A 26,459-nucleotide genomic window follows, 5' to 3' on the forward strand; every position below is an offset into this window, starting at 1 on the left:
CCCAGGGAGCGGCCGAGATGGAATGCATCTGGCTCACCTCTCTATGGGCCCACGATGAGCGTGAATGCAGGGTCGGACCCGAAGTCGACGATGGCCTTGGACCAGAGAACGGTCGATTTGCGTGAATGGAGTCGAGGTGAAGTGGAGTTGGGCGAGTGCTTGACGCTGTCCCCGGTAATCCTCCAGGCACCAGCCGCCGGTATCAGCAGAGCAATGGGAGGCTGAAGTGTCGAGGCCCAGATCACGGGTTCTCGCGTGCGCTGGAGCCCTGTCGCTTTAGGCAGCACAGCTTTGGAAGCGCGCCGCAGATCCCCGCGGCTGAGAAAGAGGACGTCATTCTTACAGGGGGCGGCTGCAGTACAACGCCCACTGCACGCACTGCACGGCGGTACTTGACGTAACTGCCTCGCGTCCATCTCCTCCAGCGCCTTGCACGGGCAGGTCGGTGAAGGGCCCCTTGGGCAGCCTGGAAGATGCCTGTACCGGGATCCTTCTAGCTTCTACTGACTAACGCACCTCAGCCCGGCAACATGGCAATCAATGGCTCGACGCCTGTTTCTTTTAAAAACACGTTGCATTCCCTCCTCGACGTTGTGCATCGAGAGACAGTCGATTGTCTTACGACGCCCATCTCTGTCTCTCCCTAGGCTGCACATCCATCGTCTCAACACGCCACGCCCTCGCAGCCTCCGGCGAGTGCCCGCCACATCGTCAACATCAACTACTGATCCTCTCCGCTCTCTTGCGAAGCTGCCCAGGCCGCGCATCATCTTCCATAGCCATGGCCGCCTCCGCCCTCCCGGGGCTGCCCGCTCCTCATCAGGAGCTGGTCAAACACATTGCCAAGCACCCTGAACGGGCCATGGTTGACATCATGGCGCCCTACCGCAAGCACGAAGCTCGCCTGCGAGAGCTCTACGCCCAGGATCGCCAGAATCCCCTTCTCGACGATCCTTACATCAATGTCCTTCCCCTCTTCACCGACGACACAAAGCTCATCACGACCCGAGCCAGAAGCTTATCGACCGAGTCCGCTGAGGAGATGTCAAAGTACGTCATGGCTCTCCCTGACGAAAAGCGTCGGCCTCACGAGGCGCCTGCTACCGTCTCCGACCTCGTCGAGTTTCAGCACAACTTCAATGTCTTCTCGGAATCGTCTCTGGTTGAAATGGACTGGAGTAATGTCGTTGCCGCTGGTTCCTCGGTTGTCAACTGTCTTCTGCCTGTCCCCTCCCACTTCAAGGCCTCGAAACGAAAGCTCCGAGAGTACTATCACGAAAAGTTCTGCCCTGCTTCCGATCTTGACCTCTTCCTGTACGATCTCACCCACGAACAAGCCATTGAGAAGATCAAACACATCGAGCAAGCCGTTCGCGACGCCATCCTCAACGAGGTCACCGTCGTTCGCACCAAGTACGCAATCACAATCGCCAGCCAGTACCCAGTACGGCATGTACAGGTACGGCCCAGCTGTCAAGACTCGCCGTTCGGCCCCTTGCCAATTAACCCTTTTCGCTCTCCCAGATCGTTCTTCGGGTCTACAAGTCCGTCAGTGAGATATTGACCGGATTCGACATTGACGCCGCGGGGGCGGCTTATGACGGCAAGCAAGTCTACGTCACTCCGAGAGCACTCGGCAGCTTCATCACGCAGATCAACCACGTCGACCTCACACGGCGCAGCCCTTCCTACGAAAACCGCCTTTCCAAGTATTCCCATCGCAACTTCGAAGTATATTGGCCCGATCTCGACCGATCACGAATCGACCCCACCATTTTCGAGCGAAGCTTTCGGCGCACCTTGGGGCTGGCCCGTCTTCTGGTGCTGGAACGGCTGCCCACGAACTCGGCCCGGGAAGCTTACCTTAACAAAAGAAGAATGGAGCGCGGCAGGCCGACCAAGTTCCAAAACAGATACTCGCTGCGGGGAAATATCAAAGACTCTCATGAAGACGAAATTGCCGACTGGCAGCCGGAAGACGACGTGAGTAACTACAACACATTCACCGTGCCTTACGGGAAAATGTTCCATGCAAAGCGCATCGAGAAGCTATGCTACACCAGAGATCTCCTGCTCAATGCCGAGTGGAACCAACCAAAGGATCGCAAAGTGCACCTTCATCGCCACCCTGCTTTCTTTGGTCGCGTCCAAGACGTGATAGAGGACTGCTGCGGATTCTGTCCAACCCCCGTTACGCCGGAGGAGGTTGAGATTGCCGAGAAAGAGGCCCAAGTTTACGTATCTGGCAACGTTTTCTTCCTCATCGATGATCCTGGCAGGCAGCAGATCGGCTCATTCAACCCCTTGACCGACCAAGACTGGACAGACATGGCGTACGTCGGAAACACTGCCAGGCTGTGTCAGTCCATCGTCGACGGAGATATCGACGACGTCCTCGGTTGGCTCTCTCAAGAAGGAGCGGATCCTAACAAGCGAGACTACACTGGCAGAACGCCCCTTCATCTCGCCGTCATGGTCTCGACCCCGAGGATTGTGAAATGTCTCGTCGAGCATGGCGCGCGCCTGACAGCTCGATTGGCAGACGGGAAAACGGCTCTCCATCTGGCAGCCTCGAGAGGCAATGTGGAGATCATCAGAATTCTAATGGCAAAGAGCATCGAGAACGAGGAGGCTGAGGAAGAACGGCAAGCCAAAAGACGCAAGGTCTCTCTCGACCTTAGCAAACCCGATCCCGACCTAAGGGACAGAGCTCAGGAAAACGGAGAGGCCAGAGATGACGCGGATTGCAGCCAAGACTCGGACGGCGAGCTCACCGAGGTCGACGCAGCCGAGACAGAAGCACAATCAGTGACCACCGGCTCCTTCTTAAAGGTGGAAAAGGGAGATGCCAGCCATGGTGACGACGACGTCATTGTTACTGATGACTCGGCCGATGAACCAGACTACTACCACATCGATGTTCTTGCTTGGGATATTCCTTGCTCGCCGCTCCATCTCGCGATAGTCGAGGCCCGAGAGGACGCAGTCAAGGTCCTCTACAATGTGAGTCTGTATTGCCTCGCGTCTGGCCTCAAAACCCCTTGGCGCAGCCCTCCAAGGGCGGACAAGCTGACTGGACCCTAGTATGGAGCGGACGTGATTCTTCCTGTCAAGTTCCTCGGAAGCGGCTCAATAGACACTGCTGCCACTCTGACTCTTACACTCGCCTTGACTCTTCCCCGTGAACAGGCGAAATCTATGGCTCGATTGCTCCTCAGACTAGGGGCTACCTCGTCTCAAGCCGACTCCAACGGCTACACGGCGCTTCAGCGATATATCGACAGCGGCAAAAACGAAATGATTGATACCCTGTTGGATGAGGACAAGGTTGGAGTCAAGACAGCTCTCAACCACCTGACCTTTTCTCCCCATAGCTGGAATCCCCAGACCAACTCTCCAATTCACAGCGCAGTGGAAAATGGAGACTCGCTACTCGTGCTCAAACTGCTCAATGCTGGGGCGTTTCCGCATATTGACTTCGACACCTGGTCGAAATCCGCAAAGCTATCCACGCTTCGCTCCAGCTTGGGAGATTTGGAGGGCTCGCGGCGAAAGTACCAGCAATCCATGGAGCAACCGCTGATCACCGCTGTACGGTCCGGCAACACTAGTGCCGCAATAAAGCTGCTGGATAGCGGCGCCGATCCAAACACGTTGACCTCGGAGTCTCAGTGCCTCCTCACGGACGAGTACATGTGTAGCTACACAAAAGGCACGTCGGCGTTGGACCTCGTCAGAGATCTGATTCAGGAGTTGTCCAACTACAAGGGCGAAAAACCGTTCATGTGTGAACCTCGTCTGCAACCAGGAACCGACGAGTTTCTGCAGAAGATGAAGCCAGGCACATACCAGCAATGGGTAGTGTCGGCCGACGTCAAGTCGATACGGGAAGCATTTGAGCGGGACGCGGCTATTTACCGAGCAGAAGTGAAGCGCACCGAGACGTCGTGGGGCATAGACGAGAAAAGGGAGGCCATCGCAGAGGCGCTCTCCGGACTTGAGAAATTGGAGAGTGCCCTGGTCGCCAAGGGCGGGAAGGTGTTCGTCGAGCTGTATCCCGACATTGATACTGAAAAGCGTACGAGCGCTTCCTGCGACCGTGAAACGGAGATGTCGAACAAGTACGAATTTGAATTCCGATTTACGTACGACAGCGACATGAATGAGACCAGAAGGGGCCAGTATATTGATCTGTGCGCTTATCCGTTCAAACCGTTTCGGAATGGAGACTGACCGTTGCGTAGAATGGAGGCTGCTTGGATCGGAGACTTGAGTCGCATCAAAGCTTTGACTCTCGAAGCCTGCGGTCCCGAAAATAACAAGCCGCCTTTGAAGATTGCCATTACCGACAACTTTGGAAACTCGCCATTTTCTCTCGCCTTTCTCCAGGGCCCCCAGGATGTGGCTCAAGCTATCCTTGAGATCGTCGAGGCCCAGTGGTCGCTTCCAGAAGGCGAGCAAGTCCGTTTTAGGATTGGAAACGACGATGATGACGAGGAATACGATGACGAGGGCTCAGACGGCAATCCACGGCTAGTGCCCGAGAAGATGAACAGAAGCTTCACCATAGAAGACATTGGCAAGGTCTCCATGCTGGTCGAATCTCATGTTAAGCCGTTGGAAGTCCTCTGCAGTTCCGCTCCAAGCTTCCTGACTGACAAGGGGGAAATCGTCAAAGAGTTTGATAGTAGAAGCATGTTCATGCATGCGCTTGACACGGACGATGTCTCGAGGCTCCAGTTCCTGCTAGACATGGTCCAGCGCTTCTCCGGCCAGAGATTTGCGGGAGTCGAAGAGGAATCGAGCGAGATGTTCACCCTTCCGGAGTCTGACTTTACCTGGGCTCTTGCGAATGGAAAGACTCAGTTGCTTGGCCTCCTCATCAAGAGCGCCGGCGCTGGAATTCCGCTCGACGATTTGGTCAAGAAGAGCGGCGTTGAAATCAAGCAGAAGCCACGGTATTACCAAGGGTTGACTGTTTATGGGGTCAAAAGGTACTGTGATTGATTGGCCTTTCCATCTCGAAATACACTGCTGACTGTCGCTCTGACAGAAGGAGTTGGGCAACCGCCGGCCGGAACATGGCCACGGGGACGACTGGACTGAAAACACCGCCGCTTCTGCATGCTTCCCTTGGCGGATCGTTAGAAGGCGTCGAGTTCTTCTTGAGCGACACACCCCACCGACTGTACAGCGAATTTGGCAAGTCCCAGATAGCCCGCCAAGATTCCAGGCTGCGACATCTGGAAGAAGGGCCGGGAGGCCTTGATCGAACAATTGCAAGGTGGCTTGGCGCAGACAGTGGGTTTCGCTTTTCCTGATATCCGATGGTCTTCTTGGCTTACCATCGATACAGACGACCTGGTAATACACTGTGCTATTCTAAGCGAATCGACTGCGGAGTCACGGGTGCTTCTCGAGTACCTCGTGAGAGCGCGCCCAGAAAGCATCGAAAAGAAGACTACTGAAGGAGAGACGCCCTTGATGCTTGCCTGCAGACTCGGCCGCGTTGCGCATATCAAGGTGCTCCTCGACGCAGACGCAGACCAGTCAACCCGGAACAAGAAGGGCGAGAATCTCCTTCACGCGGCACTCTGGGGCAATCCCACGGCCGCGAAAGTTAAGCATTTACTGGACATGTTTGATGCAGACCTGCGACGTCATCTGTTCAAACAGCGCAAGAGCCTCGGGGAGAACGGCACGACCCCGCTGCACAGCTGGATCTCTCAGGTTTGCGGCATGGATGCTGCCGTGGACAGTCTACGAGGATTTCCCTGCAGCATACAATTCGCCCTTCCTCCTAATGCCTACCGCAGCCGGGGGCTGGTGGTGGAGATGGCAAAGCTCTTGCTGGACTATTCGGGAGGCGAGGAATTGGACATGCTCAACGGCGCTGGCGAGACTTGCCTACACACAGCGGTCAAGAGCGAGATGATTTCGCTTGTCAAGGTCCTTGTCGATTTCGAGCCTCAGCTGTTGCTACGCGAGAACGCTGTCGGCCGCACGCCTGCGGAGCTCGCACACGACCAGCTGCAAAATCAAATCTTTGAGAGGCCTACGCCGCAGTACAGCAACAACCAACAGAACAAGTTGCAGGAACTTCCGGGCAAGTCGCCCGGCGACTTCGTCGACAAGGCCATGTTCAGGAGCAGGTCAATTCGGGAACTCAGGTCCGGAACGGAGTCTCTCGGGCTCAGCGGCGACTATGGTGTCGACGCTGTTGGGCCCATCTCGTTCGCTCTTGGCCGTGGAGAAGGGTGGCCTGGGTCGTACTTGTCCTCTGCCGATCTGAAAAGGATTACTTGGGACCTGTGTTCCACCGCTCTGGCGAAGCGGCCCGGCAAGCGCAGACTGGTGAGTCTGAACGAGGCCAACGATGTTGCCAGGAGATTGGGCGAAAGGCACACGGGGTCCCGGTATTTCAGCGTCCGGCCTCGCAACGACAACGACGACAACCGGTCGCAGGACGGGAAAGACGACGATGACACGCGCGACTTTGTCGTCAGGACGTTGCCGAGCCGCCTGAACTTGGCTTGGAAGTTTTCTCCGTTCGAGAGAGAGATGCTTGGTATGCCAGAGCACGATACGGCGGAGAGCGAAGGACGGCCTGAGTAGGGTCGTCCCTTGGCATTCGAGGGTTTATTATTGTGCAAACAGGCTGCACGCACCCGGGCTTCTGAAGGTTTTCACAATTCGAGAGCAGCTGGAATGATTTGTCTGCATATTTAATTTTGATGCTTAAGCTGGTAGGTAGGAGGATATTTGACCCTCGGCCATCTCATTGTCGATATCTGGTTTCCGTTGACGCCATCGTGACGCCATCGTGGCGAATGTCACGACAGTCGTATCGCATCCTTCAGACGGATGAGATGCAGGACCCGGCCGCCCCTGCCGCTACCTCGGCAGACAGCAGCAGGGATACGGTGTTGCCGTGGATGCAGACGCATTGCAGTTATAAAAGGATGAGCGCCAACTTGGCACCGGTGGCCTTGAGTCGCGCCTCGCCTCGCCGGCTTCCCGAACGGCATCGACCAAGTTGATTGGTGGCTGCAGACAAAGACGCCCGTCAAGGCCCTGGCAGTACTGGTGCTCCGAGCAAGGAAATCTTGTACTGACGGCGAGCTTGTGATTTCTGATATAGAGCTCGACATTGCGACGGGAGAGATCCTCTTCTAGTGGCATGGCCTCGACCATGTCTCACTAGATGGTAAGCCTTCCGCCCCCCCTATTTATTGGCGTGAATCTTACTCATGTTATAACACTCGGCCCGCCTTCAGACAGCAAGCTGCTTCTGCCTCGAGAACTGGTGGGAACGGCCACAACAGCTCCACGCCTGGGGCTACTTCCCCATCAACTCGATTGCCAAGGGGGACGGCCACTATCTCGTCTTGGCCCAGCACGCGTCGACCGTCTTCAAGATCAACGACACCGACGGGGGCATCATCTGGCGCCTGGGCGGCAGCAGGACCGACTTTGAGCTCGGCCCGGACGTCGAGTTTGGCTTCTAGCACCACGCGGGCTACCTGCTCGGCGGCAACCAGGTCAGGCAGCTCTGTCGGCGAGCCTTGCGACGGAGCGGATCTTGTTGTGGCCAAGACAAAAAGATATTCCAATCTTCAACGCGAGAGGGTTAGTCGTCACGCCGCTGAAGCCGATGCTGTGTGCCAGCCTGATGGAGATGACGACAGCCTGGATCGAGTAGAGTGTTGAGATGGGTGTCTCAGCATTCCCTTAATCGTCACACAAGAGTCCAGTCTACGTGACGGGCTTTTGAGAAAGCGCCCGTCGTCTGGGACTCGGAGCATCCCACGGTAATGCTTCTCGACCATGGCCCCGTCAAAAGCTGCTCGTCAGAGAACGCCAGGTTGGAAAGCTATTGCTCTTCAACCTCGCTCGACTAGCCGTAGTTAAGTTTCTGCACACGGTCATTGCTGTTCAAGACGGTCCACAGCATCGTCTTATGCTCCCACTGTCAGGATGCAGGATGTTGTGGCAAAAGACTTGCACTGAGAACAGACAGATAGAGGGCCAGCCACAGGGAATGTACCACACTTCCAGAGGTCCAGAAATTGTCACACTGCCCGAAAGGTAGACTATTGCAAGGCCTTATGATTCAGGAGCTCCAGGTGAAAGCGGATAATGGTCCTCGCATGACGGCGGGATGGCCGGGTTGGGCTGGCCGTAGACCCAGGGCAGAGATGGGCTGCTCATGTCGCAGTTGATGGAAGACATCTCGGCATGCCTGCGGTACCTTCGGCAGCGACAGTCGTTCCATTGAGGATAGCAAGAACCGCTTTTTCATCCCCAGGCCAGCGACTCGAGAGCCCTGATGGTTGGTCCGGGCTGGCTACCATGCCGGCTTGCCATCCCCGCCGCAAGCCCGACAGAGGACAAGGGCTTCTCTTCCGGGTTTGGCGACGCAGGACTGTAAGAAGCCGTCGACCCTTCGGTTCCAGGAGGCGTGGCAGGTCCTGCGAGTGACTGAGCGGCCACATTCGATCTGCCTGGACACGCCGTGGGCCGCTTCCGGGAGATGCGACGGCCTTGAGGACTCGGCAGACTTGGTTGTGCTGGTGGGAGACGGTAGACGTTTTGATGACTTGGGGCCAGACAAAAGCCGCCTGAGAGATATGGTCACCGGAGGACGACGGTTGACAGTAGAAGGCGATGTCGTGCTCAGGTTCGGCGGGGCTTGAATGACGATGCGAGATGATGGCAGCCCGGGGCAAATCTGCAACTAAGTAGCCTAGCCGCTGACACGCGGGGACTACTCTTGCCTACCTACGGTCGAAGCGGTAGCAGGAGGAATATGTGTTGAAAGCCGTGGCACCGTCACCTGTAAATGACTCCTCCGGGGATTGTTGCGCTGTTGTTCTTACACTAGGCATGACGGTAGCAGAGGCCTCTTCTTCAACTCACCCCGTGTCAATCCGCCAGCTATGCTCGACTCCTGAAAACAAATGATACCCTCTTCTCTGTGTTGCTTCATTTTCATATACATAAAACACTGACCCAGCGCGACACACTCACCCGCCTTCACGACACGTACGACGTGGGTTGGGGCGCACCGTCCCCCCAGATGCCCACAACAGCCATGGCAAATCCAAGCGCCGCAAGGCCCGTCCGGACCACGTAGCCCCTGGCAAGACTCTCCACCTCGACCCTGACCTCCTCACCATTCATGTCGTCAATCTCTTCCTCGCTCGCGGCCTCGCTGTGCACATCGCCAAGAACCTCGTAGCTCGCCTCCATCCTGCCGCGAGCAGATGCTTTCTTGGCGGCTGGCTTGGTGGCGGCACGCGGCCCAGGGCTGGGTAGAAGACGAGGCGCAGCCGTGGAGAGAACGGCGAGGAGCGAGGTGTAGACGAGGTACGGGTGGCGGGCGGAGCGAGGAGAGAGGACGAAGGAGAGGAAGAGAGGGGCCGAGGCGAGGGCCGTGAGGGCGTAGATGGGCGTTTTCAGGCTGTTCCGTAGCGACGTCACGGCTTGGGACGCGGAGACGGACGAGGACAGCTGGAGGAGGCTCGGCAGCGTGAGGGTTGAGACGGTGTAAGAGACGCCCTGGACGATTGCATGGTCAGCCGACATGCACCTCTCGCTGCCCACACTGTCCAAGCGCAGGTTACGAGTAGCTCTCGGGAGATGGGGACGAACCGTCAGCAGGCCGAGGGACACGGTGCCCACAAACTTGAGGAGCCCAACCGCCCTTGCGCCGGCGCACACCATGGCTGCTGCTGCTGCTGCTTTGGTGCTTCGGATGATGATGCCGCGGCTGTCGCTGCTGCTCGCAAAGCTCGATCGAAGGGGGTGTTGGATTGCACGCCAGGTCACGCAGAGTTCAAAGAGTGCGAGTCTCGACGATGGGGAGAGAGCGAGGAGGAGGGGAGGGTGAGGGGAGAGAGCGCTGGGCCGCTGCAGTGGAGCCTTCGACGTCAAAGAAGGCGGGTGAGCTGGCGCCGTCGCCATTGGCCCGCGACAGACCCACCGTGGCTTAGCTCATCCGACGAGGGCCCGACTTATCGTGACACCTCTTATCGCTCTCTTTTCATGCCCTCGCTTCTTCTCAAATTTTCCTCTTCCTTCACCCTCTACACCTCCATGATAGCCAAACAGCAAAAAAAACACGCACATCAACTGTGAGTTGCCCCTCTTCCCTTCCTTAGCTCAGTTGTCACCCTCCAATCTCGCATGATGAATCATTTTTCTACAACCCCAAAGAAAATCACAGGAAGAGCCGTCTTAGACGCCCCTCGGGCAACTTCCCGCGCAGCCCCGGCCGTCGACTTCTGCCCCGGTAGATTTCGGCACCGGTAGCTGTGCGGTGCCCCTTGGCTTGCCTTCGACTAGGACTCCGGCCCCGGGTCGATCCCGTCGCCGACACCGGGTGTCTGCATCGTCATATGCATCGACACTCCGGGGTGACAGAGGATCCCCGGGTGCTGGCCTGTCGAGGGCGGTGAGGGGAGTGGTGCTTATAAAGCGGGTTTCTGATATTGAGATTATGTTGGCGACACTTTGCCTTTTAGCCCTGGTGCTAGGTGCCACATCAGATGCGAACCTGAACTAAGTGCTGACTTGGACAAGAATCTTCTAGGTCTCCCGGCTTGCGCAAGAGAGCTCCGGCTTCACGTGGATGTGTCCCTCAGTCGGCCCATGTGCCTGCAACTAGCTCAGCACTGAAAAATATACCTCCCGATTCCTTTGACCATGATCGAGTTACCCCCTGCGCCCTCACGCTTGCTCTAAAACGCCATTGAAACACGTGTAGCCAAGCCAGTCAGTAGTCATGTATTTACTCGTCGCTGTCGCTTTCCACCAGTCGCCGGCGAACTCGAGCCGCTCTTCTCGCTTGACCGTCCCTCGGCTCTGGTTCTGACCCATCGCTCCGATTGCCTCGCTTGGACGCTTGCGGTGTGCCAACCAGCTCTGCTAGGTCAGGAATGTCCTCGCTTTCCTGGGTTGCAGGAAACCGGGAAGGCACAAAGAACGGCTTGTCTGCCCGACCTCGAGGGGTGCTCCGGCTAGTAGCGGATATGGGAGACGTGGCTTGCGAATCCAGTATACTCGATGTCGCCTGATTGTCCCCCACAACAAAGTCCAGCAGATCTGCTCCCGAGTCGGAATCGCTACTCGCCATGATATCACTGTCCCGTTCGCAGTCGTCTCCCACCTCATCGCTGTTGATGCCTCTCGCCCTCTTCCGCCGTCCCCCTTGTGACCTACCTTTTGGCTTTCGGCCTCGCCCGGGTTGGCTCTTGTGGCGTTTGGAAACCATCTCTTCTTCCCCCTCGGAGCCCATCTGTTCTGATTCCGGGGAGGCTGTGACTTGCGACATCTTCCTCTTCCGTTGAGGCTCGTCCCTCTTGCTTCCAAGGACCGAGAATCTCCCCCGGGCAGTTTGCTTCTTGGTCGTAGCGAGTGACTCAACCTTGTCGTCGCTGTCTTCCTCTCCGTCCGAGCGCACAAAGGGCCTGACAGGAATCTCCCGGTAGTTACTCCCGTCCACCTCCCGGCAAGGTCTCACCAATTCGTCAGGGTTCAGACCCATCTTGCCTAGGGCTTTAACGCATCGCCGCGTATGGGTACTGTGCTTTACCTTGACGACTGGCTGTAGTCCCCTTTGCAGGTGCGGATGCGAGACCATGCTAGGCATGTCTGTCTCCTCAACCACGCTATGGTTGAAAGGCAGATCGCGATAGGACCGGTTCAGCTCCTGGAGGTCCTCGCTGGTGAGCACCACCTTCTCCAAACCGGGCACATCGGCAACATTGTCAAGTTCTGCATCTCGCCGCCGCTTCGCCGCGCCTGCCTTTGGCGCCTGCTTCATCAAGTGCGCCACCGATTGAAAGCCTGTCTCCACGCCGTCGGGCATATGGAACTTCTTTGGCGGTTTCTTCTTGCCCGGTGGCGCGCGGCGCTTCTTGGGCTCCGGCAAGGACTGGTCCTGGGAGTTTTCCACCGGAATATCCACATGTCGCTTATCCACCTCCGGGCGGGCATCTCTTGGAACAATGCGCGTCGAGAGATCGAAGCGAAAGTTGAACCGGCTGCCCTCGCAGATGAGGCTTTGCATCTTCTCGTAACTGTCCTTGGACTTGGCAAACTGGTCTTCCTCCTTTCCCCTCATCAGGAGAAGAGTGATGTTGCCCGCTCGTTTTCGACCAGTTCGTCCCATCCGCTGCAGCATCCGAATCGGTGACGCGGATGCGTCATAGCAGACGATGAGGTCGACCTGCCCAATGTCCAAACCCTCTTCGCCGATCGAGGTGGCAACGAGGACATTGAAGTCTCCCTTCTTGAATCTGTCAATGGTCTGGATCTGCTGTGCCTGTTTCATGCCTTCACCGCGCTTGCCATCCGCCTGCCCGACAAAGACACTAGCTTTGATGAGTGGCCGATGCTTGTTGAGTATCCGCACGATGTCCTCTGCTGAGTCGCGATACTCGCTGAATACAATGACGCGCGTCGCTGAGCCTTCGCCCTTGTCCATGAAATGGTTCAGGACGACGTCTGCCAAAGCCGTCAACTTGGGGTGGCCAACGAAGCCGTCCATTTTAAGCCACATTGAGACCTTGTTCATCATTTCTTGGAAGCTGGGGTGCTCGACGAGCTGGCGCTTGTACTTCGATCCCTTCTCCCCTCTGCCCTCCTGTTCACTGCGAAAGTCGACCATGTTGTCGTAAAATGGCTTGATGCCGTGGAAGTTGAGGAGTTTAATAGAGTGGGCGAGGCCGGTCAGGACGCTGAAGATGGCTCGCATCATGAACTGGACGCCCTGGTTCACGTGCTGCCCCCGCGTGGCAAACCATTCCTTCTGCGCTTGCATCAAGCCGTACGCCGTCAGTGCCATGGGATTTCGCCCGTAGTAGATGTTCTGCGAGCCCAACTTGTCCACGAGCGGCTTGAGCGCCTCTGTGAACAACTCACAAACCAGGTTCATTTCATCCGAGGGGTCGAGGACCATGGGATCGATGTTCCTTTGATGCACGTATTGCCGGATATCGATGGAGTCCTCGGTCCGGATTTCGCAGTGAGATATGCCTAGGTTGTCGATGACCTCTTGCACGGTCTCAATCTTGGACCCCGGCGTCGCGGTCAGGGCCAAAACACGGAAGCTCTTTGAGAAACGACGGATGAGCTTGGTCACCTTTGCGTATGCATACTCTCCCACGGCGCGATGCGCCTCGTCGACGACTAAAAGCGCTATACTCTTCGGGTCGGCGTAGCCATGGGAAAGATCGTTGAGTAGAGTCTGCGGTGTCATGAAGAAGACACGCTTCGTCGCCCATTCGTCCACGCGCAACGCCGGCGGGATATCGCCTGTCAGGAGCGTCGTCTGGGAGCGGGGAATCCCCGCAATGTTGTAGCAGGCATCAACCTGCTGTGCCACGAGAGGCTTGGTTGGGGCCACGAAGACCAATTTGGCTGACTTTGTCCATCTGTAAAAGTTCAACATGACCGTGGCCGCGATAAAGGTCTTGCCCAGTCCTGTTGGCAACGCCACGAGCGTGTTGTTGAACAAGCTGTTCTTTACGATGCTGAACTGGTAGTCCCGAATGGCGCCAAGATTCGTTGGATAAACCCAGGTCTTCATGGCTTCTGGGTCGAGTTCATGATGGCTTGGCTCCTCTCGCGGTAGGTCGGCTCGAAAGACACGCGAAGTCGTCGACACGGGCTGCTGGGAAGGTTCCTGAGTGACTTCGGTACCCCACAGGGTCGTTTGTCGGTAAGTTGAAGAATCAACGCGCTTGAAGCCCCTATTTCTGGCCGGACGATTTGATCCTTGTATTTCCGGGGCCGCATTCCGCGAACGCTGCTCAACGGGTTCCGGCGATGAGAATGCATCGGATGGCAAATCTTGAAGCTCCGATGCCGCAGCGGACGCGGCGGCTTGCGGGAAGGCAGGTCTTTGGTATCTCTTTGAGGTGTTCAAGGCCGGTGAGGGAGCGAGCCTCCCCCCACGAGACGACGATACCTGCTCAAAGGCCGTGAGAAAGTCCTCGTCCGCGATATCATCATCAAATTCGTCGGCTTCCATGGCTGCAGCGTGTTGGGTGTTTTGGCTGGTGAGAAGCGTAGAAGCCGGCTTTCCCCGGAGCTCGCCCCTCACGTTAGTGTCATGCCGGAGTCTTGCGGCAGTGGTGCTGTGAGGCTGCTTGCTCTGCAATGAGTGCAGTGGCGATGCATGTCGAGCGCGACTTGAGACGCGAAGCTGATGCCGTGTCACGTGAGGTAATATACATGCATTGGTCTGGCGCAGCCCAGTCGATTAGTACCTACAGTACCTACCTTAGGTAGGTAGGTGGTAATGGGTTCCAAGTCGATACGATACGTACAGTACCCATTTGCCGGAACTGACAGTGACTCTACAGATGCACGGATGCAGAACATCAGATGAAGTCCATCTCCGCTCAAAACAAGGAGCTTGTTTCTCCCAACGTGTAGCTTGTTTGTTCGTCGGTGAACTGCCTTTTTAAGTGACCTACCTCAAGCGCCTCGGCTATCCCGAGGGGATAGTTATTATTATTATTATTATTGTATTTTCCGTCCAGCGACCTTTAGGTCGCTCAGGTCCCCGAGACGGGGCACAGGACGTGCTGAGCTGCTGGAAGTCTACTATCGCGGAGTAGGCCCACAATACGCGAAACGAAACGAGTACCAATCCGCGTCTTCTGCCCTTCCACAGAACGTAAACAATCCACCATTCAGCATTTCATCGGCTCAAAGGCGCTTCTTTGCTCAGCCTGCTGCCCGTCAGCGGGACGTTCAGGCGCGACAGCCATGTCTTTCGTTTTGGCCTCACAGGGCCGGTTCCGGAGAGCACCTCCGCCCGGCCGAGTCGGGTAAGAGAAAATGGGTGTGTGCAAACAAAGGGGAAGGGAAGGAGGGAAAGCGGTTGCTGCCGCCTAGTGGCGAGGGCAGATCGTTCCAAAGAACGAGCTTGCCTTCGCCACCTTGACGAACTGGTCGAAGTCTCTGCCTATTGCTCGGTTGACCGCCGCGCTCGGTGAGGGTGCCAACCTCATCCGATGTCGCGGCGCGATCTTCCGGCAATAGAAGAGATGCTTTGGTTCTTTTCGTCGACCACATGAGCACGTCAGTCGCGCATCGTCGTGGTTCAACCTTTCGTGGTAATCAGCGAAGTCCCGTGGTGGGTTCTTGCTGCGAGCAGATGGTGGAGCAGAGGTCGTGGAATGGTAAGTTCTGGCGGGCAGCCAGTCGTGGCATCGAGGTCGAGGACCCTGTACTGTTGGGGTGCAGAAACTTCCCACCAGGCTTTGAATGCGTCTTTTGGTCGCTGCCTAGCGACCTTGCGCAGATATGCCAGCGTCGGGAGAGCGTCTGCAGGCTCGGGTTGAGAGGTTCCTGCCTTTGCTAAGGCGTCTGCCTGCTCGTTACCTGGGATGTTGGTGTGGCCGGGGATCCAGCGGATCTCAGTGGCACCATGTTCTGCGGCCAAGGCCTGGAATTCCAGGAACTCCTTCTGGGAGGAATCTGACGGCATGCCTTGAAGACACGTCGCGACCGCGAGGTTATCGAGGCATACGACAATCTGGTCTGCAGCCGGGAGGCTCAACGCAGCACGCAGACCTCTAGGAGCCTCTCGCCTCGGCATCAAAGACCTCAGCAAGCCCAAGACGGCCGTTACCGCTGAGGACGGTGAGTCCATCCTGATGTACCGCATAGCCGTACCCCGCGGCTCCTCCGGGGAGAGGGATCCGTCCGAGTAGACGATTGCTGTCCGTGGAGCAACTGATTGGAGCCACTCGCCGAAGTTTGCCGCCGATTCTTCTTTCGGCGCAGTTTGCAAGGGTCCACGCTGGTCGCTGGCGAACCTACGTGCGAGAAGGTCTGGCCTGGCGCACCTTGGGAGCAGCTCGTCAGTGCGACGCAGTCTGGTCCGGAAAGGTTGTCGTGGACGCTGGTATTTTAACTTAATGGCCCTGTTGATGACAGGGCCCGGATCGGCTTCGTTCGCACCGCAAGCGGGTGCGCTTCGTCGAGGACTTGAGACGGGCTGCGAAGCGCGTTCGACACGCCTGGAGCAGGTGCGAAACTGGCGGTATGCCCGCCTCCCGGTGCCTGGCGCTGAGCGGCGTCGTCTTCCAGACCGGGAGGATGGCTCGCATGGCCGTGTTGAGCGACTTGTCCATCCGCCGGATGAGGTGCCGTATTCTTGATGGCCCTTCCTTTGCCGGCTTATTCCATCGCGGGCAGGTCATGCCCGGGTACCACGCCTCTGCCCCAAAGAACAATTGCGGCTCGATGCAGGCGCGGATCCCGAGGGGATAGAAAGAGGGAAAGATCTGGCTATAGGGTAGGCAAGAGGCGCTGCAGATCCCTGCCCTGCCCTGCAGTGCAGCCTTGTCGACATGGCAGTCTGGCACCCAAAAAAGTGGGGCGTCCGGCAAACGTCACTTCACGTCCTCACTTCTTTGTTCGTGTGCAAACCTTTTTCCTCCCTCACCAACACGCCCACATTCATTCACACACATACGCGCGCGAAGACTGGCGGAAGTGCCAAGCTCCTGCGTGCCGCCTTCGCTGTCTATGCTGGCGGGCGCCGGCGCGAGAGCTTCGCCCATATCGACTGCAACCTTGGCAGCTGCGTGCGATCAGAATCCACAGCTCGTTGCGGCGACAGAGTCCCCCGTCCGGCGCTGAGCTCTCATTTCTCGACAGTGACTCTTCTCGTCAAGGCTCACTCTTGCGAGGAGCGCCTTGTCCCGATTTCTCATAACTTCCCGATCGAGTCGCCCGCCGAACGCACATATCCGGAGAGGCACTCAGCGAACACCTGCGCCTATACCTACACCCACCAACAGACATCATCACCGAAAAAAACCACCACAGACCTACGCGCAACCACTCTGTGCGGTCTGGACCGGGCGCTTACCCAGGCACGTGTGCCAACCCACTCATCCACATCCTACGCCGTCCACGAAACGGTCATTCGTCTGCCTGACGATACTACGAAACAACATGGCTCCTCGCGGAAGATCATCTAGAGCCCGAGAGCCTCGAGGCTCAGGCCGAGCCGGCACAAGAGGGGGTGTCACGAAGCGCAAGGCGTCTGCAAGGATTGACGGCGATGGAGACCTGGACATGGATGCAACGAGCAAGCGGCCCAACAGAGCAGGGAACATGGACTTCAGCGGACCGAGAAGCAGGACAACTCCGCGATCGTTGCCTCCCCAGGTTCAAAGGAATCCCCGCGGTGGGTCGAGGACGGCTCAAACCGTCTTAAAGCATCTGAGGAGTGGCGATGGCTCCCTCGCTTCTCGCCTCTCAGATTCGACCGTCGGCAGGAGAAGGGGCAGAGGAGGCGGTCTGACGTTCCTACGTGTTCGCGGCCTGAGACAAAGCAAAGCTGCGGCCAACCAAGACGGAGGTCTGGGCGACCTGCTCAGCTTTCTGGAGCGAAAAGCATCTTCATTCACCACAGGAGGTCAAGCCCGGCAGGTCATGATAAAAAAGGTGAGTTGCAGCATCGACGCGCTTCCGGGATGTCGACGTGTCGTCTGCCATATAATCATTAGCGGCCCTGCCGCAAACCAGGACACTGTTGTGCCTCGGAACCCGCGTCTGACGTCATGGATCTACCTGGAATCCCTTCCCAACCCTCCCAATCTCGGTCATTTGCTGACGGCGGCAGTCTCACGCGGTGGGCGATTATGTCTTCATCGGAGCGACCAAGGAAGACGCGGAGGAGCTCATCAAACTCAACACCTTCACCTTTGCCAGCGCACAGCTGGAGATTGTCGAATCGGATGAGGACCTCGGGCACCAGAGCAAGGTCACCGAGTCCAAGGAGACACAGGAACTACGCGCAAAACTTCAGACGATTCTGAGCCAACGGTATCTGAGTGCCAACAAATTGCTGAAGCTTGATGCCCTCGCAACCGACGCGCAGCTTGTCGATCTCGGCATGTTCGAGAACCGAGAGAGAGCCCTCAAGACGTTCAAAGGACTCATGGTGATTTGCGACGGCCTCTTTCGAACGATGGCGGAGAAGAACAAAGCCATTGAGAGCATTAGCCTTGCCAGCAACAGCATCGACGATGTCTCCCAAGTCGAGTCGGTGGCAACCACCTTCCCACAGCTCAAGAACCTCGACATGAGTGGCAACCAGATTGGCAACTTGCAAGCGCTAGAGCGCTGGAAAGGCAAGTTCAAAGACCTCGAAACTCTCTACATGACTGGAAATCCGATCGAGGCCACGGAACCCAACTACCAGGCGACACTTCTGGAGTGGTTTCCCAAACTGCAGAACATCAATGGGACACATGTCCGGACTGCCGAGCAAATCGAACAGCAAGCTGCGGCCTCCAGGCCAAAGCCGATCCCTCAAAGCGGACCTGATTTTCGCGACGTCAACGGAATCGGCGAGAACTTTCTTCTCGAGTTCTTCACATCTTTTGACCAGGACCGGCAAGCCCTGGCCTCCCGGCTCTACGACGAGAGCAGCCAGTTCTCCATAGCCGTGGATGCACGATCCGTCAGAGACTCGGACGCACCGGCGCCGTTGCCGTGGTCGTCGTACATCAAGGTGTCACGGAACTTGATCAAAATTACCCATCAGAACGCCCGGATGCAGCGCCTCTTCCGGGGCGCCAACATCATCCAGGATATCTGGAAGGGCCTGCCTCTGACCAAGCACCCCAACATCAAGGAGGACCTGAGCAAGTACATCATGGACTGCCACCCCCTGCCCGGCCTTGCGGATCCCAACGGACAGATTCGCGTGGGCGTAGACGGCTTGATTGTCTCGGTTCACGGAGAATTTGAGGAGTACGACCAGAAGACTGGAGACGGGGGCAAGCGAAGCTTCTCACGCACCTTTGTCCTCGGACCCGGCCAGCCAGGCAATGGCCCAATCCGGGTGGTGAGCGACATGCTGTCGCTGAGAGCCTACAACCCTCTTCCGAATGTGTTTGCGCCACCGGCAGAAGGCGCTGCGACTGCAAACGACCCTCGCCAAGCCATGATTACCGAGCTGTCGAAGCTGACGGGCATGGTGCCTGAGTACTGTGAAATGTGTCTGTCGCAAGTGGAATGGCAATTCGACAAGGCCATTGCCATCTTCCATGAGAAAAAGGTTAGTTTTCGGCACCTCCACGGCTGGATCTGCACTGTCCACTGACAAATGACGACAGGCCGAACTACCCGCCGAAGCTTTTTCTTCGGTTCCCCAGTAGAGGCGGCTAGGAACTGCAGTCCGGGGCTGGCGTCAACGTACGACACGCGCGAGCAGCAGGGAGGAAGACAATTGAGGGGCCAGGAAGAAAAGGCTGGGGATGGCGGGAAGGAGGCCTAGCGATGACGCCCGATGAGATTGGAGTTGTGGAGCTGAGTAGTTGCGATATGTTATGGCACAAGTGCTGATGGCCAAGGGAAATTGGCCGGACGGCATACAGTTGTACAGGGGCTGGTGGCTTGCGGCTGATGGCCCTGTTCTCGACAGCCATTGGGGCAAGGATGGCTGCGGATGGTTGCTCAATGCGATTGCACGCCCTTGAGACGAGGTCAAGCAGGGAATCAGAGAGGCGGAGGGGAATGTTTAGATAGCCCGCAAGGGGACGAATCAAATGTGCAACCAGGATCTACAGTTGAGGAGTGAAGCGCCGGAGATGCCCACGTGCTCGAGCCGGTCTGCAGTGTGTGGCGTGTGGTCGGGACACGAGGGTGACGACGATGTGGTTGGGCAGATGGAACGATGAGGCTGAAGAGGAGCCCGAGCCAATGAGGGAGGGAATTGGGAGTCGAGAGGCGCTTGGAGGTGGTTCGACTTCTCCCTCGAGTGACAAAGTCGAGATTAGATTGTCGCACGCTTCGGTGATGTGCAGCCCGCAGGATTCTGATAGGCCAATTGATGGAGGGAGGGCAGGAGGGCGATTGGGTCTCAAGAAGGGTGCGGGGATGTGTCTTCCAGAGTCGACCGGGAGGTTCCAAAGGGCGATTGGCGGGAGGAAGCGTTGGGCACTTTGTAGCGCATACGGCCCTGTCTGGCTGGTACGATACCCGTTGGCTGGCTGGGCCCTCTGCGAGAGCACTAATTAATACAGCACTAAGTTGGCACCTGGCACCCAGAGGGGCCCAGCCAACGGGTCCGTACCCTGAAAATGGCGCCTGCCCCTTTGGTGGACACGATGACCTCATCGTCGCCGGCCCCTTTTCGCCTCTCCCGTACTCGGACCTGGCTTCGCCGAGCAATGGCCGGAGCCCGCCGCGGACAGGCGGGCAAGAAAAAAGCGTGAAGAGGCAAAAGAAGAAAAGGCTCACCTAGCTAGCTACCTAGCTACGAGTCACGGCGGGATCTGCGTACTCGGCAAATGCGGCGGGCTTGCCGCTCGGGTTCGTCACTCGCTTGCTCAGCGCATAAACGGGAAACGAAGTAGGGCAAAACTGGCATTGTCATGCTGTTCAAGTCTCGCACTGCAGGGGGCCATGACACAGCCGTATGTAAGGATAGCTGGTGTACTGTACGGTACTGCACGGTACTGTACGAGCAGAGACACAGAAGTGCATCAACGGCACGGCCAATGGGGTAGCTCACAGCAATCAGGGAACTCGTGCAACCCCGTTTACACGGGATACGTGTAGAACAATGGCCATGCAATGAGCATGGCGGCACACGATGTCCAAGGCTTCTGGACGCATAAGCTTGTTCAAAAGATTATTAGTGCATCTAACCTTTGCTCCGCAGCAATCGCCCGGTCCGTCATGCCACTGCCTCGGGTTCGGCCCCAGACTTCCATTGTGGGATGATGAGGAATCGCGATAAAAAAGAGGCCATTGCTGGATTAGTTGCAATGCACTCTGGCCATACGCCGTAAGCTTTGATTCATGCGCCGCGTCATTTTCGGGCACAGCATGATTCACGCAAAGCCAACAACGAGTCCTTTTCTCACGGATCAAGTGCCCCAGACTTTTCCGTCCCTAATGTACAGAAGCCTTGGGCCCAACGGTAATCATCCCGTCTCTAATCATCCCGTCCCTACCTCGGGACCTTGTCTGGGCAAAAGGAGAGTCAAATTGACATCATGGGAGGCATCGTCGGATAACGTGCTATTGTGGGGAAAAGGGGGCACAGGCGCACGCACAGGTGGGATGGCGCGTTTCAGCATGGGCGCAGCTGGTGGGGGCGGCCAGGCCTCTTTCGGGCGGGCCCCGGGACAAACTGGTGGGTGGTGACTAGACAAGGGGCGACGCATCGCAATTTCTTCCTGCGTCGTCGTCCTAGGGTGATTTTGCTGTCTGGCTGTCAAGCGCGCCATGAAGCTTCTTCGCCTCTGTTGTTCTTCTCAAGTGTGCATTAACATTTGGATGCAGTTGACGTGCTGTCTCGGGCCTCTCGGTACTTGCGGCTTGGCGTGCCGTCCGCGGCCCGAGCGAGGGAGCCAGACAGATGGACGGGAACAGGAGGAGGAGCTGTGCCGCAATGATACAGCACAGTACAGTAGATACAGTACGAACACCGCAGGCCGCAATACTACTAGTAGGTACTAAGGCACTACCTACCTACAGTAGTGCACCTACAGTATAGTACTAGTAGTGCTGCGCCGTCCGTTGGCTGCCGAAGCAGGTTCAGCCAGAGGCACAATGCTCCGAGGGAAAAGTCTAGGTCAGACAATCAATCAATGCAGTGTTATTCCTGTCGCAGGCGTCGCTCCGAGTAGATATCCGCACAGCAGAGCGCATGCACACCTGCAGCGCCCAAGAGGCACAACGTTCAGTGGGCTATTGTTGTGTTCGGGCGCTTCCCACCACCCGGGCTCTACTACCAGTCGGTAGCAGTACGGCTGGTACGGAGTAGTAGTTAGTACCTGGGGCTCTACAGTTTTTGTGCAGACACAAGGCATTGTTCGCCATTGGCACAATCATTTACTTCCACGTCTGCCCACAATCTCACCTTGCAGAGACACTCAAACAAACTCGAGTGGGTGTGCCGTCGTCGACAAACACAACAGTGATAGGCTCATCAGACGATCCCCCTTTCCCGCCACCCTGTCACAGACGGGTAGCGCCAAGAACTGGTGGATTGTACCTTGCGTCGACGGGGAACCCGCCCTATGGGGCACCGCCGCACTAGAATGCGAGGTAGCGCGTCGTCATGCGGGACCTGCCCGTCAGCGCCCCGAAAGGAACGTTGCCGACGCGCCCTGACTGGCAAGTCGCTGCAATGCGCTCCTGACGGAATACGATCCAGAAGGAAGTGCCTTAAAATACCAACCTACCTACCTTAACCTAGGTAGGTACAGTACCTATACACAGGTGCATACGGTGGCCTCGTACAAGACAGCGGCAGCGGAAACGAAGCAGGGCAGCCACCAAGTAAAGAGGTACCTAAGGTAGATACCAGGTACCTTGGGCAAGTGCAGTACAAACCCCCCTCTGGCCAACAAACAAAGCCCAAAACCTCACCCCGCATTTACCTACCTGCCGGTACTTCTTCTCCAGATGGCCTCTCCTCGCTGTCGATGGGGCAAAGCCGCCTTTGACATACCTACATACTGTAAATACGTACATACATACATTCATCAATTCCATCTTCTCTGGGCTTCGCGGGCCCCGTGCCTCTACCCAACGCCCATGCACGTAGGTACATGCGGGCTCGTGCATTACGACGGTGCCGTTGGGTTGTCGTGATTGGCTCCAGCAGTAGGGAGTACGTGCCTCCTCCCTGGCGCGTCCTGATCCCCCCCGTACCGGGTACATGCTTGCGCACACCCAGCGCCCTAGCCGTACCGTGTCGCGTCATGCCCGAGTGCACGGTGCACAGCCCGTGCCTGCGGGCCACGGTCTGCTTGGGAGGCCCCTGCTCGCTCTGCTGCTACGGTCAGGTACGGCACCGCGCACAGTGCCCCTGGTCCCCTCGCTCGGACTCGCTCCACCCCCCACCGCGCCCACCGTCCATGTTCCCTGTACCGGGACAGGGACTGCTGCACACCTCACCCGCTCACACCACGGCACTGCCTCTTCCGCCGTCCCTCGTCGCTTCTCCCTGCCTTCTGTCCTCCACCCTCTCGCTCCCCCACGGGCCAGTCCTGCTCGCTGCCATTTGGACATTTCCGCCTCGACTGACGAATTCATCACGCCCTTTCCTTTGAACTCTTTGCTTTGGCTTCGCATGCGAACCTTGTCTGGTACGACAAGACCGTTGTTATTGTTGTTGTCTCTCCTGAGACGACTCATCCGCATTTTCGATTCGACATTGACGACGACTACCATTGTCAGACTGGTCTTGCCAATACGTCCTTCCTTCGTCTCACGCCGCCAGAGCCACAGCCGTCTTCTCCACGCCCTCTTCCTTTGACCAACTCGATGCCTTTACCCATCTCGCTTGCTGCTTGATCGCGCCTGGACATTTTCGACCTACACGCTTGCCCCCAGAGTGTCTAGCACTTTGCCTGTTGATTTCCCACTCTTCGACAACAGCTTCGACCTTGACCAGGGACCAGACGATTTGATTATATTTCGCCAGACAGACCTCTGCGCTCGGGGCTCATTGGGCCCTTACTTGTCCGCCTTGATTTTGCGTCGTTGCTTCCACAGCTACTTTGACCGCCACTCACTTGGACTGATTGCACGCGCGTGCGCACCACAGCCAACCGACATTACGCCACACATCTATCTAATCGACGAATACCGCCTGCCTCGCAACGACCCTCCCAGGCATAATCAGCGATCCAATTCGGCCCGTCCACGATTCGTGATCCTGCGTCGTCCCAAACACCAGACACGCCTTGCCTGTTGTCGCGTTTCGACCACGGCCATGTCATGAACAGCCCAACACAGGCACTCGTGTCCATTTGATCCCGAGGTATACTGCACTTCGCTCCCTTGCCCCTGGCACTGGGAGAAGCTGCAAATATGCCGGTCCCGAAGCCCCCCGCTTCGCTGGACAACTCATGCTTGGTAATTCACGACAAAACGCTGTACTCTTACTCCCCCGAAGCATTCCTGTCCATCCCCCTGGAAAACGATGCACAATGGAAAAAACTCAAAATGGGCGTCAAGGTGACCGGTTCAACGTGCATGGGGTCGACACCGCCAGATGCCAGCCAGGCTGGCTTTTACGTGGTCGGTGGGAAAGGAGGTCCCGACGACTTCTCGGGCCTGCAAAAATACACGTACTCGACCGGCGAGTGGACCACCATCAAGCTCGCCGACCAGGTCACAAAGAATAGACAGGGGCACGCAGCCACCTACATCAAGGCCAATGATGCCCTTGTTATGTACGCCGGCAACCAAGACGACAGCCACGGCCCCTCCTCGCAGACATTTACCATCCAGGCATCCGAACCATTCGCCGTTCAAGGACACGAATCGAGCGCTCCACCCGCCGTGTCGCCCCTGATGTTCAGCTGGTCAGACGCCGACGCCGCCATGATTGCCGGAGGCGGCGATGCGCAAGGTACCAAAGTTTGGCTCTTCAACCCTGCCGCCCGCTGGAGAGACTCTGGCGCGAGCTTAAAACTGCCCCTTGAGGACACGACTTCCAAGCGACTCGCTCTCCACACCGCAGAGGACGGGTCCAAGTCTGTCTACGTGTTTAACATCAATGAATCCCCCATTACTGTTGATCGAATTCCTGTACAGGATGAGAATGGTGATCCAATCCACGACTCGTCTCCAGTCGCCAGGCGAAGCTTGGACGAGGCTGCAGCGCAATCAAAACGCCTCTTGGCGCGGAACAACTGGCCCAAGTACAACTCGACTTTTGCGCCCGAGAGCATGGGACCGGACGTCGTCATGACATCAGGCCCCGACGGCTTGATAGCATTCGCGAGCAAGTACAGCCTTGAGTTTTTCGACGCAAAGGACAATAGCTGGATAAACGCCACCGCCATGCTGGGCGAAAAAGAGCGGCAAGTCAAGCTGTTTTCAACGGGCACTATCTCGGCGTCCTCCTCTTCAATAACCTCGTCGTCAACATCGGCCACGTCTTCGATGACCCGGACGACCTCGGGCTCCACAGCGGCGGCGACTAGCTCGAGCGCTGCGACGGGTCAAAACAAGCAAACGTCGGACTTGAGCTCCAATGCCATTCTTGGCATCACCCTGGGCTGCGTCTTGGCCCTGATGGCTCTGCTCGGTCTCTTGCTGTTGGTTCTGCGGCGACGGAAGAGCCGCCGGCAATCTCCAGAAGTTGACGGTGCCGCCGACGAAAAGGACTCGACGGCTTTCGCTCAGAGTGCAATGCCCACCAGATCGGCCGGTCAGTTTCGCGGCCACTATCCGAAGGCGTCTCACGAGTCGTGGTCATCCATGGCCATTCTGATGGGACGCGTGGGCAAAGACAGACCCGGTCTAAGCAGGAGGCTGAGTAACGGCACAAATCGGAGCTCTGTCAGCTCACTGCACAAGATCCTCAAGAGCACCATCAGCAAGCCCATTCCGCAATCGACCACTCATCCGGCCCTCGTCGGGCAGGATGAAAGAAACGTCGCGTTCGCTCCGGACGTGGGTAAGCCGCGGCCGCGGCCTCGGAACCTGCCCGCAGAGGCCAACGACAGCACTCGCAGGAGCTCTGGCTGGAATCGTTACTGGTCTGGCGGAAGCGCGCTCCAGATGCTCGGACTGGGACCTGCAAAGAGGAATACGGCTCTCTCGGATCAGAGTTCTCGTTACTCCGAGGCCGGGAACCCTATCAAGGTCCGCCAAGACTCGGCGACTGTGCCGCCCTTGAACCTGGATGGGCGGCCTGAAGTCAGCAACGTCGTCTCCGGCAGTCCAATGGTGTCGCAATTCGCCAACGACGTGCGCTCGGAAGGCATGACGGGCAAGATTGTACGCCTCGCGTCTCGCGGGTCATCGGGCTACTCGAGTGGCGTACCGGAGAGCGTCAACGAAACTTGGGACCCCGCCGAGGCGGGCAACTGGGGCGCCAACCGAGCGCCGGCAGCCAGTGCCTATGCTCCGAGTTACTACTTTGGAGCCTCGGGCGGCGCCGTTGCCCGGCCGCCGCCTCCCTCGGGCGTGAGCCAGCAACCTCAGCTTGCCATGGCTGCCACGTCGTCTGACATGAGCTGGCTCAACCTCGGAGACCAATCTCGACGGTAGATGATGGCGGGGCCCCCGATGAGATGTCATGATATTCCCCCTTCAACGCGCTCCCCTTTTGCCTCTTGTTTTTGGCTGCCTGGCAGGCTTATACCCCAATTCTTTTCGCGAGGCGGCTTGCTCCCCTCTGCTTTCTGTTTGATGGCGACTGAGCATTGGCTTCTCCCGACTCTGCGAGATTCGGCGAGAGACCGGACTTGACTCGCTTGTGGTGGCGCGCCCCGGACGGCACGATGGTGAAGCAAAGGATTCGTGAATGGTCTGGTTGGACATATTGGACTCATAGTGCGTGCCTTGGGTCCAGGTACCTCTGTTGTACATTCTAGACTCTTGACCTGAGCTTGGTCATTTCTTTCTTTTTCTTCTTCATATTCACCCATCGGGCTGCCTAT

General features: G+C 57.4%; 6 protein-coding genes across 6 annotated transcripts; 4 read left to right on the forward strand and 2 right to left on the reverse strand.

The window, feature by feature from the left end:
- Nucleotides 1–781: 781 nt before the first annotated feature.
- Nucleotides 782–6,615, forward strand: HRG_08065 (ankyrin repeats (3 copies) domain-containing protein; the record flags this gene model as incomplete). Its single annotated transcript, XM_044866536.1, has 8 exons — nt 782–1,459; nt 1,525–2,645; nt 2,703–2,778; nt 2,833–3,003; nt 3,085–4,193; nt 4,245–4,994; nt 5,054–5,301; nt 5,357–6,615. The coding sequence occupies 8 exons, from the start codon at nt 782–784 to the stop codon at nt 6,613–6,615; spliced, it is 5,412 nt and encodes a 1,803-aa protein (XP_044718425.1).
- Nucleotides 6,616–7,204: 589 nt separating this feature from the next.
- HRG_08066 (arylsulfotransferase (ASST) domain-containing protein) lies at nt 7,205–7,508 on the forward strand (the record flags this gene model as incomplete). The annotated part of the gene is made up of 2 exons (XM_044866537.1): nt 7,205–7,207; nt 7,278–7,508. 2 exons carry the CDS (start codon nt 7,205–7,207, stop codon nt 7,506–7,508), a joined length of 234 nt encoding a protein of 77 aa, XP_044718426.1.
- Nucleotides 7,509–9,036: 1,528 nt separating this feature from the next.
- On the reverse strand, nt 9,037–9,726 carry HRG_08067 (uncharacterized protein; the record flags this gene model as incomplete). The annotated part of the gene is made up of 2 exons (XM_044866538.1): nt 9,037–9,561; nt 9,655–9,726. 2 exons carry the CDS (start codon nt 9,724–9,726, stop codon nt 9,037–9,039), a joined length of 597 nt encoding a protein of 198 aa, XP_044718427.1.
- Nucleotides 9,727–11,021: 1,295 nt separating this feature from the next.
- On the reverse strand, nt 11,022–13,594 carry HRG_08068 (type III restriction enzyme, res subunit domain-containing protein; the record flags this gene model as incomplete). Its single annotated transcript, XM_044866539.1, has 5 exons — nt 11,022–11,074; nt 11,224–11,944; nt 11,987–12,526; nt 12,572–13,336; nt 13,379–13,594. The coding sequence occupies 5 exons, from the start codon at nt 13,592–13,594 to the stop codon at nt 11,022–11,024; spliced, it is 2,295 nt and encodes a 764-aa protein (XP_044718428.1).
- Nucleotides 13,595–17,145: 3,551 nt separating this feature from the next.
- Nucleotides 17,146–19,199, forward strand: HRG_08069 (leucine rich repeats (2 copies) domain-containing protein; the record flags this gene model as incomplete). Its single annotated transcript, XM_044866540.1, has 4 exons — nt 17,146–17,218; nt 17,294–17,478; nt 17,657–19,099; nt 19,158–19,199. The coding sequence occupies 4 exons, from the start codon at nt 17,146–17,148 to the stop codon at nt 19,197–19,199; spliced, it is 1,743 nt and encodes a 580-aa protein (XP_044718429.1).
- Nucleotides 19,200–24,009: 4,810 nt separating this feature from the next.
- Nucleotides 24,010–26,067, forward strand: HRG_08070 (pre-mRNA splicing factor CLF1; the record flags this gene model as incomplete). Its single annotated transcript, XM_044866541.1, has 1 exon — nt 24,010–26,067. The coding sequence occupies one exon, from the start codon at nt 24,010–24,012 to the stop codon at nt 26,065–26,067; it is 2,058 nt and encodes a 685-aa protein (XP_044718430.1).
- Between the last annotated feature and the right edge of the window lie 392 nt (nt 26,068–26,459).

This window comes from Hirsutella rhossiliensis (genome assembly GCF_020360975.1).
Source record: "Hirsutella rhossiliensis strain HR02 chromosome Unknown scaffold00009, whole genome shotgun sequence".
NCBI lineage: Eukaryota > Fungi > Ascomycota > Sordariomycetes > Hypocreales > Ophiocordycipitaceae > Hirsutella > Hirsutella rhossiliensis.